Consider the following 12,239-nt stretch of genomic DNA (forward strand, 5'->3'; position numbering starts at 1 on the left):
TTTCCAGTTATGAAGAAGGCATATTCTTCAATTGTTCCAAACTTCTTTTATGTTCTTCAATGATGTTTTACATTTTTATCATGTAGGTTTTAGAGTTTGTTGTTAAGTTTATTTCTGGTATCTCATCTTTGTTGCTCCTGAAAGTGGCACTTTTTCTTCCATTGTATCTTCTAACTAGTTATTGTTTGATACACTATTTTAAGCCCTGTTTTGCAGATAGGAAAAGTGGAATGCTTGACCATATCTTCATCATTCCTGATATGGTAAACTATTTTTTCCTGGAAGACCCCACCTTGCCAGCTGAAGAGGACACTGAAGCAGCCATTCACACTCCTAAGACCCACCAAATTGCGTGAAAGGCACCATGATTCTGCCTCAGTGAATGTTCCCTGCAGAGAAGTTTCCTCTCAAAACCTATGAAAAAAACTTCCCAGTGGACTTCCAATCCTAGACTGCATATATGTGAGGAAGCAAATCTCTCCTTCTCCAAGTGTCTCAAAAATCATTAAGTTAAATAGGAAAAAATAAATCCTTAACAGAATGGTATGGATGGCACCAGAAGGCCAGAGATCAGACTTTGATACACTTCTGAAAGACTAAAAGACTGAAAAACTTAAAAGCAAGTGGTATCATACTGACCTAAAGAGAAAAACAGAAGTTCAAAGGCTATACCCCACCCCTCTCCACAACAAGAGAGATGCTTGCCCCCAGGGTACTAACAAAAACTGGAAAATTACCCTGTAAAGTAATTTAACAGCTGACCAGAAGGACTAGGGCTCCTAATGTGGGTGTGTGCACCTAAGAGAAGCAAGGCAGAGCCATATGCATCATGGGGCTACTGAAGAAAATGAAGAAAACACAGCAGGGGAAAGGGCAAAGAAGCGCAGATATTTTGCTTAGCAGTTAAAAGATAGGTTCTGAACAGTCAGAATAAAACAGAACATGTACACTGAATGAATAAAGCTCCAAAGCTCAAGAAGAAAGAAAATAACCTAAATTTATTATAAAAATACCTTGTGTGTATATATCTATACGTGAAGAACCCTTAACAATAATTTATCTACTCAAATTGAATTTGAACAATTAAAAAAGAAAATGAAATGGGTGAGCTAAGAGAACAAGTACAAAAAAACTTCAATTCACAAAGTAAAATGTAAAAAGAAATATATCATAAAATAAAACATTAAGGGGACTTAATAGAGGCAAAGGCAATAATAGGAAACAAAAAAATTTCTTCCCTAACACAAAGGTTTGACTCTGTAGACTGAAAGTCACTAAGTTCCAAACTAAAGAACTCACTAAGCTCCAAACTAAAGAACTGGTAACAAAATATACATAACTAACAACAAAAAAGAAACTCTTAACAAGTCTTCAGGCAAAAAGAACATGTTACCTACAAAGGAAAAGAAAAAAACAGATTGGCATTTGAGCTTATACAAGAAATCAGAGAATATCACCCAGAGAACTTAACTGAACAAAAATACTTAAGAAGATATCAAGCAAATACAAATAATCCAAAACTGATACATTAAGATAGAATGTGATACAGAGAAGAAGCAACATAAACACTAAACAACGACACGCTGTTGGTGGGACTGTAAACTAGTTCAACCATTGTGGAAGTAGGTGTGGCGATTCCTCAGGGATCTAGAACTAGAAATACCATTTGACCCAGCCATCCCATTACTGCATATATACCCAAAGGATTATAAATCATGCTGCTATAAAGACACATGCACACGTATGTTTACTGCGGCACTATTCACAATAGCAAAGACTTGGAACCAACCCAAATGTCCAACAATGATAGACTGGATTAAGAAAATGTGGCACATATACACCATGGAATACTATGCAGCCATAAAAAATGATGAGTTCATGTCCTTTGTAGGGACATGGATGAAGCTGGAAACTATCATTCTCAGGAAACTATCGCAAGGACAAAAAACCAAACACCACATGTTCTCACTCATAGGTGGGAATTGAACAATGAGAACACTTGGACACAGGAAGGGGAACATCACACACCAGGGACTGTTGTGGGGTGAGGGGAGAGGAGAGGGATAGCATTAGGAGATATACCTAATGTAAGTGATGCGTTAATGGGTGCAGCACACCAACATGGCACATGTATACATATGTAACAAACCTGCACGTTGTGCACATGTACCCTAAAACTTAAAGTATAACAATAATAATAATAATAAAAAACAATAACACAAATAATTACATCTGAATGAAAAACAAAAAAACAAACTGATGGAGGCAGAACGGGTGAATAAAAGAGTTACAAAAGTCTCATCTAGAAGTATGAGACTGAGAGAAGGAGGAAGTTAGTTTCCTAAAGATCTTATTTTATGAGGAAGAGAAGTAGAGGAGAAGAGAGAAGTAGAGGAGAAGAGGAGAAGTAGAAAGAGAGAGAGAGAAAACCTGGGTGAAAGAAATCATTTTATTTTCAAATAGAGAAAATATATGTATGATTATGAGAACATGGAAACAGAAACTAATCATTAATGTAAAGAAAATGTAAAGAAAAGTATAGCGAAACTTCCAAAATTAGGTTTGGGTTTAAACCTTTTAACTTCAATTAAACAACCTAATAACCAGGAACTTTTATACAGGTTTATATAGTTTCTGTACTCTAGGGCCTTTCTTGAACATCAAAATACTCATATAGATAGATACAAGAAAGGCCCACCTTGGACTCCATCCCAAAGGGCTTAGTTACTAAAATACCAAGAAAGTCTTGTACTGGCATGCCTCATGGTTAAGACAGATTCACTTCACAGATTATGAAGACAGCCTAATGGCTAGACTCCATTACTGCCTAAAATGTTCTGAGATTAAGGGATGTTCATATCAGACTTTGCTGATTACTATTAAATTCACTGATGAGAGTATGTTGGGTGAATGTTATACTTACTGTTAAAAGAATATTTTAGAAGCTTCTACACAGCAAAGAAAACAATCAACAAAGTGAAGAGAAAACCCACAGCAAGGGAGAAAATATTTGCAAAAAGGGATTAATAACCAGAATATATAAGGAGCCCAAACAACTCTATAGGAAAAAATGTAATAATCCGATTTAAAAATGGGCAAAAGATTTGAATAGGCATTTCTCAAAAGACAGCAACAAATGGCAAACAAGCATAGGAAAAAGTGCTCAACATCACTGATCATCAGAAAAATGCAAATCAAAACTACAGTGAGAGATCATCTCACCCCAGTTAAAATGTCTTATATCCAAAAGAAAGGCAATAACAAATGCCGGCAACAATGTGGAGAAATGGGAACCCTCACACATTGTTGGCAGGAATGTAAGTTAGGCAACTACTACGAAGAAAAGTTTGGAAGTTCCTCAAAAAAACTAAAAATAGAGCTACCATATGATCTAGCCATCCCACTGCTGGACATATACCCAAAGGAAAGGAAATCCGTCTACTGAAGAGGTATCTGCACTCCCATATTTGTTCCAGCACTGTTCACAATAGCCAAGATCTGAAAGCAACCTAAGTGTCCATCAATGGATGAATGGATAAAGAAAATGTGGTACTTATACCCAGTGGAATACTATTCAGTCATAAAAAATAATGAGATTTAGTCATTTGCAACAACATGGTTGGAGCTAGAGGTCATTATATTAAGTGAAATAAGCCAGGCATGGAAAGACAAACATCACATGTTCTCACTTATTTGTGTGATCTAAACATCAAAACCATTGAACTCATGGATGCAGAGAGTAGAAGGATGGTTACCAGAGGCTGGGAAGGGTGGTGGGGGCATAGTGGGGGGTTGGTGGGGATAGTTAATGGGTCCAAAAAGTAGTTAAAATAAATGAATAAGGCCTAGTATTTGAAAGCACAATGCGGTGACTATAGTCAATAATAATTTAATTGTACACTGAAAAATAATTAAAAGAGTATAATTGAATTGTTTATAAAACAAAGGGTAAATGCTTGAGGGGATGGATACCCCATCATGAGGGGATGGTTACCCCATCTTCCATGATACGATTATTACACATTGTGTGCCTATATCAAAACATCTCATGTACCCCATAAAAACATACACCCACTATGAACCCCCTAAAATTAAAAATAATTTTTTAAAATAATATTTTAGGGGCTAAACTAAATCCCAGATGTTTCTTCAAGGTTACAAAGCAATATAAGTTGTAGCTTTTTGGGCAAAATATACATCTTTTTTGACATCGTTAAGTAATAGGTTATTAAAGATGTGGTGCCTTTGAAAAGCCACACAGTATAAAATGGGCCTGGGTATGATACTGGTTATTTATGGACATACAGTTAATTGGGGTTTTTTGTTTTGGTTTTTTTGTGTGGTTTGTTTGTTGAGGTTTGTTTGTTTTTGAGATGGATTCTCATTTTGTCACCCAGGCTGGAATGCAGTGGCATGATCTCGGCTCACTGCAATCTCTACCTCCCAGGTTCAAGCAATTCTCCTGCCTCAGCCTCCCAAATAGCTGGGATTACAGGTACCCGCCACCACGCCCAGCTAATTTTTGTGTTTTCAGTAGAGACAGGGTTTCACCATGTTGGCCAGGCTGATCTCAAACTCCTGACCTCAGGTGATCTGCGTGCCTCGGCCTCCCAAAGTGCTGGGATTACAGGTGTGAGCCACCATGCCCAGCCTCAGTTAATTGTTAATACTACCTCTCTATACTTCCAGGATCATTAAAACTGGCTGGGAAGCCTGAAATCAAGAATTTCTGCAGAAGACAAAAGAACAGGCATAGTAATAAAAACAGAAAATCTTGAAATTGTTTTATGGGCTTCCAGGGGAAATGAGCCATTAAAAGAAATCATCTAGATCTGATCTGATCACCTAGGCCTGGGAGTTCAAAGCTGTTTTGAGCCTAGAAGATGTATAATACCACAGTCAAGACCCTTATTACCTACTTAGACTGCCACAATAGCTTCTAATTTGTGGCATCCTTCCAAATAAGGTAACTGGACCACGGTCCAGGGGTTGGGAACCCCTGAGGTAGAGGATGAATAATGCAACCAACCAACCAGTCAAGTGCATGAAGTATCATTAGTTCTATAATGCTATAAATGAATAAAGGCATTGTCCCCCCAAATTAAAATATGTTCACCAAATCATCCATTTTAACTAGAGTCAGAACTTTCTCATCACTTAAAAATGAATTGCCTTAATAATGGAGATATACGTGAAGATCAGCGATCTGGGCATCTACAGATCCTGATCAAAAATATGGTTCAATTATGAACTATATCATCTCTGTAGCTGCTTCAAATTATATGTCATATTTGCCAGGCTGTCTATCAGCCCATAACGTGATATTAGGGAAGTCTAAACAAAATCATATGATAAACATTTCTACCTTCAAATGCCAAAGAACTAGAACCTTTCATGATTCCTAGGTGTCCTAGAGGTCACATTTTTTAAAAGTCACATTATTGTGTTCATTACTTCATTTTTATGATGGTCACATAATCTATATATCATTGATGCTCATAACCTCCTCAAAAAAAGGAATTTCAAAACTTGAGATATCAGCTGTAGCCTCTTATAAGTTATCACTTAGCAGAAAATAGCATTTAGCAGAAGATAGTGCCAAAAATCTTTCATTAAAGTCTTCACTTTCAAAGTCAGTTACATCTGGGTTCAAATTTTTGCGCTACCACTTGCAAAATTTTGCTCCACCATGACAAATGTGGGCTGTGTGACTCTCTGAGCCATAAATTCCTCACCGAGGAAATAGGAAAAATGATACCTGCTTTATAGGAGTGATAAGCAGTTAACTGATACACCATATAAAGTACATATATGGCCTAGTACATTACATATAACAATTTCTAAGTAAAGTTTTTCTTTCTTGATAGAATTAAAACATCGATGTTTTTCCTTTTCTGTCTTATATTCCTCCTTCTTATCCAGGGATGGATTTTTCTAATGATCTCTAGGAACTATTTTATTCTAAGGACTAAATATTCTCGTCTAATAACTATTTTACCACAGTCACAAGGTAGGTAATAATACCGATTACTAGCTTCACACTACAAATAAGAAATCAGAAAATGAAAGATCTGTGAGTCAATGGCAGACAAGTTTAAACTACCACTATGAAGGAGACTGGCAACTTCCCATAGTGCAAGAGTGTTAATAAAAAGGATCCTTTCCTCCAACTGACTCCAAAAATAAATGCTATTTCAAAAGCTACTGGACAAACATTAACTTGTCTCTGAGAGTACTTCCTCCTGAAGCAGATGGCACCCGGAAGCACCAGAAGCCTACATCCTAGGTGCGGTATGACTTTACTCTCTTAGCCATGGTGCCTCAAGTTACACAAGAGCAGGCTTTTAAGAGAGCATTTAAAATGTAGTTTACAAGCTATTCAGGGAAAAAGAAAAGTGCACAATCTTTTGACCTCATCTCAGCTGTGTGTGTGTATGTGAATGGAAATGTAACCAATACGACAGCTTGACGTCACATGTATTAGCAGAGATTTTTACAAAAACACATTAAGAATTTTTTAAATTATTACATTGATTTTACAAAAACAACTGTCATACCACACTGAGTCTACTATTTGGTCCTCCCAAGGTTACAGCTGCAACTCCTATCCGACCCTTCCCCTTCCACACCCACGCCTCCATTTTCCTGCAGGGCATCTCGGCAGGAACACCACCATGAGGTTGTGAAACCACTCTGCTGCCACATTTCCTCATGCCTCACTGCTGAATGTGTGAGAGACACTACATGAAATTGGGCCTTGCCCAGACCTCTGTTACACTTGTAAATAAAATCAGATCAAATCGCAAAGATATAATTGATTGAGGAGAGCCATGGTGCTATTCAGATAGGAAATATAAACAGAAGACAAATGCCCTATGGTATCATAGTTTCCTTAAACTACACATCACTAGCTCAGTTTCTCAGAATGAAAATGCTGTCACATACTCCCAAGGAAAAGAAGAGCTCATTCTTACACAAATTTGCTTTTAACTGTCGAAAGAAAATCCCAGAGAGACGCCCACTGCCTAACAAGTAAATCTAGGATTACAGTACCAAATCTGTTATAAAAACAACCATGAAATAAGTTCCAAGTTGTTTCTTCCTTTGACAAATACCCAAATAACTTCCATAATTTGAATACCAGGTCAAAAAGTTTTATTACGAACAAAACAAATACTTCATTCCTACTCATTGTTAGCAAGACACAAACCACATTAAAAAGCAGAAGATGCGACTAACAATTAGCATACCTTGGAAGGGAAGGGACTTACTCAAATTTGAAAGGCTAAATAAAATTATGGGAAAATGAGACAAAAGTTCAGACAAAAAATAATCATATGCTAATAATTCATTTTTATACTCTGAAAATTATTCTTTTAAAATTTTAAATATACTTCTCATTTATTTGAACCCCTGAGTAAAAAATTCAGTGAGGGTTATCAAGAGTTTCCAATATTCAATCCCTTCCATCATTTAACCTAGACTTTAAAAAATAAAATTTGTGGATAAAGAAATCCTTTGACTCGAGAAAAGGAGAAACTCTTTTTCAGCATTAAACACAAAGACAGTATCTGATGAAAATAGTATATTCACCTATCCAAGTTCTCATAGGTAAACTTACAAAAGATGTTTAACTGCACGTGTGAGTGGCAGTGATAATATGCAGCACAAACTTCAAACTTCATCAAGAGATTTTTGTGATGCTCAAAAGTATTACATTGCTAACTCTGAATGAAAAAGAAAAGCCAGAATAAAGCCCCCTAAAATTTGCAACAGTACAACAGAATGAATGAAACATTGGTTCTGTTTTCACAAACTGGTTAAGACATCTTTCTTCACCACAGACACTAAACTGAGAGCAGCTTCATCAGGAGGCATCCTCTAAAAACTTCAATTATGAAGTTATTAATACTACCAGAGATTCAAAAACCAAGAGAGATTTGGGTGAAGGGGGGCATGAGACACAAGATCAGAGACAAGGGTAAGGATCAAAGCCACAAAATAACCAATCTGTACTTAATCAGAATTTTTCATACCCATGCATAAGGCAAACAAAGGAGGCAGGCAGGAAGGCACGCACGCAGACACACACACACAGACACACACACAGACACACACACACACCACATTCCAAGAAAAAGAGGAAGAAAAATCTATTAGATACAAATTCAGATCAAATCTATTTGATACAAATCAGATACAGGAAGGGGTAGTAGTTCATTATGAGTGTCTACTTGAAATTCCTGAAAGGCTACTACAAAACCTGTCTAACACCTTCTCCTCCTGGTGTTCTAACAAGTCCTTTAAAATGCATTTTACAAGTTCAGGGCAAGTTGTGGAATGAGGAGTGCTATATACAACTCAAAACCTGCTCCCTTCAGCTCCAAACCTTCCCCCAGAAAACAGAAAGTCTTATTGGAAAAGAGACTGAAATGCAGAGAAGAAAAAGGGGTGCGGGTGGGGGTAGGGAGTGGACAGGACAAAGGAACTGTGAATTCCATAATCACCTGAACTTCTCTTCCCTTTCTTCCTCTTCACAGTCAGTCACCTGGATTATAACTTCAGACTCCAACCAGAAGACACTGTCATCCCGTAAAGTGCCACTCTCACTTTCAGTCTCCATCTTGTATTTCAAAAAACAAAAAATACTAAACCTCCAGGCATGGAATAAAAAGCACCAATATTCAGGTTGTTCAGCTCTACTTATGTATACTCAGATGTGTGGCTGGTGCCCCAGTGACAGGTACTGGTGCTGGTTTAATTACAGTCAGGGTACAGACAGGAAATCACAGGCAGCACAGTCACTGTGTCTGACTGCCATACTGGTGACACCTAGACCCTCCCACTGCCTTAGGCTGCGTGACCTACATAACCAAAAGCAGAATCCAAATGAAGGTGATTTTTTACTAATTATTCTGTAATAATGACTCTTCTCAAAGTTTCCACTTAATAAGTTAAAAATAGGTATTTTCAAAATGCAGGCTTTATTTGTATCCTTTTTTGATCTCAGACTCCAGAAAGGTAAACAGAAAACTAGAAAGAATAACACCATCCACTGGCCAAGCACACGAGAAGCACAGTTATAGATCTCACAGTTAAGGAGGCCCACAATAAGTAGAGAAGATAAGTATGCTCTAGGGACCTGCCTAGGTTCATGCCTTCCAATATTACACCCATCTTTCCTTCCTCTCAGTAAGGACTGCCATATGCATCTCTGCTCAAGTATCCAGAGTGAGACATAAAAGCTGGGCTTGTCCACAGTCCTTGAAAGAAGAAAGTGTAAGTGTCACAAGTTCAAAGATGCTGACAACCACATCAAATAAAAGCATGCAAAGTTTTTACACATTTAAACTGCAAACAGTCACGGTGGCAATAAAATGACTTGCTGGGAAATGAGTGAAAGGTATAGCACCTATGACTGTCAACAACACAACTGTTACTTAGAAAAAAGCCATGTTGACAGAAACTACTGACCTGCTGGATATTCATGGCTATTTGTCTTTTACCAAGCAGCAACAAACTGCAAAGCCCTGACCTTCCATTGTATCTGATTTAATCAAAAATTAAGAAGACATCTACCGACGTCTTCTTGAATTTTCATATTTGAAAATAAAGAGCCAAGCACAGTGGCTCACGCCTGTAATCCCAACACTTTGAGAGGCTGAGATGGATGCATCGCTTGAGCTCAAGAGTTCAAGACCAGCCTGGGCAACGTAGCAAGACCTCATCTTTATGGCAGGGGGGCGGGAAACAGGCAAGTGTGGTGGTGCACCCTGTAGTCCCAGCTACTCAAGAGGCTGAGGTGGGAGGATCACCTGGGTCTGGGAGTTCAAGGCTGTTGTGAGCCATAATCACGCCACTGCACTCCAGCCGGGACAACACAGCAAGACCCTGTCTCAAAAAATATATATATATATATATATATATACATTTTAAAAACTTCTCAAAAAAATTTTTTAAACCAAAAACAACAGAACAACATTATAAACAAAGTCAAAATGCAAACAAGTTGAGAAAAAAATATTTGAAAAATATCACAAAGAGTTAATTTATTTAATATATGAAAAGTTCTTAAAAATTTCTAAGATCCAAGAACTCAAAAGATAAATAGGCAAAGAGCAAAAATATAATATTCAAAGATAAATATACAAGAAACTTAAAAGATGTTAAAAGTATTTAACTTCACTGATAACAGAAATGTAAAACAATACACAATAAGATGACTTTTTAAAAAATCTATCACACAGGCAAAGCTTTTAAAAGGTTTTAACAAACTGAAAGAGGACATGGAAAAGAAACATGCCTGTCAGTGGGAGTTTAAACTGGTACAACCTGTGTTCAGGGCAACTTAGCAAAATCTACCAAAATTCAAAATGCACATCTTTTTGGCCCAGCAATTTCTCTTTTAGGAAATTATCTCACTTTCACAAGTAGAAGTGAGAGGCAAACAGGAACATTCATTCTGGTAGACATTATAGTAGCAAAATAGGATAGCAAAAACAACCTAACTTCCTGAGGAACAGAAAACTAGGCAAATTACAGAATACCCATAGAATGGAATGCTACACAGTGAGTATATGAGAAAACAAGGCAGCCCTACCGGTCACAATATGGAACAAAGCCTAAGGAATTCTGTTAAGGCAGAGAAGAAAGGGGTAAAAGTATAGGGCAGTATGTGCAGTATGCTATGCTGCCATCTGTGTTTTCAATGAGGAGTTAGGAGAAACAAATGCAGACTATCTATGGAAGAAGAGGACCAGTACTAGTACCAGTAGTTGTCTCCAAGGAGGAAAACAGATAGCTGGAGAAGAGGAATAAAAGAAAGACACGCTTGAACCCGGGAGGTGGAGATTGTTGCAGTGAGCCGAGATCACGCCATTGCACTCCAGCCTGGGCAATGAGAGTGAAACTCCGTCTCAAAAAAAAAAGAAGAAAGAAAGATAGTTTTTCACTACGTCATGCACATATAATCCTTACCAAAATATTAACTAATTTTAAATAGAATCTTTCATGACCTTCAGTAAAGAACTGGATTTTTAAATATTATTTCATTAAGAATCTACTTCTTTTTCTTCTAAACAATTCTAACTCCTTCAAAGTGTTGGGTTTTTTTTGGGGGGGGGGTTGTTTTGTTTTGTTTGTTTGTTTGTTGAAACAGGGTCTTGTTCTGTCACCTAGGCTGGAGTACAGTGGCACGATCTCGACTCACTGCAATCTCCACCTCCCAGTTCAGGCAATCCTCCCGCCTCAGCCTCCCAAGTAGCTGGGATTATAAGCGTGTGCCACGACACCTGCTAATTTTTGTGGCTGTCGTTGTACTTTTAGTAGAGATGGGGTTTCACCATGTTGGCCAGGCTGGTCTCGAACTCCTGATCTCAAGTGATCTACCTGCCTCTGCCTCCCAAAGTGCTGGGATTACAGGTATGAGCTACTGTGCCTGGCCTCAAAGTGTTTTCATTAATCCTATTCACCTTTTCTTTTAATCATTCTTTTGTTCTTTCATTATGATGGTTGATTTCCCTCACTTCAAGCCCTTCGAAAGTGAAAACGTGAACTGTGAGTGGTATTTTTACACAGAACACTGAAGGACAGTTTAATGTGCACATCTTCCGAGGCTTGTTCTATTTTGACTGTGTTATCAAAAGTTTTTAAAAATGTTTTTCCTGCCTCAGCTTCCCGAGTAGCTGGGATTACAGGCACCCACCACCACACCCGCCTAGTTTTCTATTTTTAGTAGAGAAGAGGTTTCACCATGTTGGCCAGGGTGGTCACAAACTCCTGACCTCAAGTGATCCACCCGCCTCGGCTGGAGGTTGCTGTGAGCCGAGATCATGCCACTGCGCTCCAGCCTGGATGACAAAGAGCGAACCTCCGTCTCATGAAAAAAGGAAAAAAAGTTTTTAAATTCAAAATCAACATGTGTTTCTGTTTTCTGTTCCCTTCTCCAGTAGTAAATGAAAATCCAGCAGAATCAACAGGTGATGGTTAGCAGCGGGGGCAGGGATGGCACACAGCAGAGTCCATCACTCTTGGCTACTAGAGTGTGAGAGAGGGACTAGATACTGCTGAAGACCACAAGGTGGTTTTAACTCCTTTTCTTCCTGATTTCTTTAAATCCTGATCAGCCTTCACTTTCCCAACAAGCTTTTCTAGAGCTGAAGTCTTTGACTTAAACCACAGGAGTCACCAGCAGTAGTTTCGAACTAGCTGGTTCTCATCTTCTACCTCCGAGAGGTAGG

The 12,239-nt window shown here is 38.1% G+C and overlaps 1 protein-coding gene across 9 annotated transcripts in view; it reads right to left on the minus strand.

The window, feature by feature from the left end:
• The window catches only part of ARHGAP32 (Rho GTPase activating protein 32), a 316,742-nt gene that overhangs the window by 216,613 nt on the left and 87,890 nt on the right, over positions 1-12,239 (minus strand). For 2 of the 9 annotated variants that reach the window (XM_024255527.3, XM_054525419.2), the window contains exon 1: positions 8,508-9,875. The exons of the other annotated variants lie outside the window; for them this stretch is intronic. In XM_024255527.3, the coding sequence (XP_024111295.2) occupies positions 8,508-8,623 (116 nt within the window). In that variant the 5' untranslated portion in view covers positions 8,624-9,875. Of the gene's footprint in view, positions 1-8,507; positions 9,876-12,239 lie in introns of those variants that run through there. 9 annotated transcript variants of the gene reach the window in all.

This window comes from Pongo abelii, chromosome 9, assembly GCF_028885655.2.
Source record: "Pongo abelii isolate AG06213 chromosome 9, NHGRI_mPonAbe1-v2.0_pri, whole genome shotgun sequence".
NCBI lineage: Eukaryota > Metazoa > Chordata > Mammalia > Primates > Hominidae > Pongo > Pongo abelii.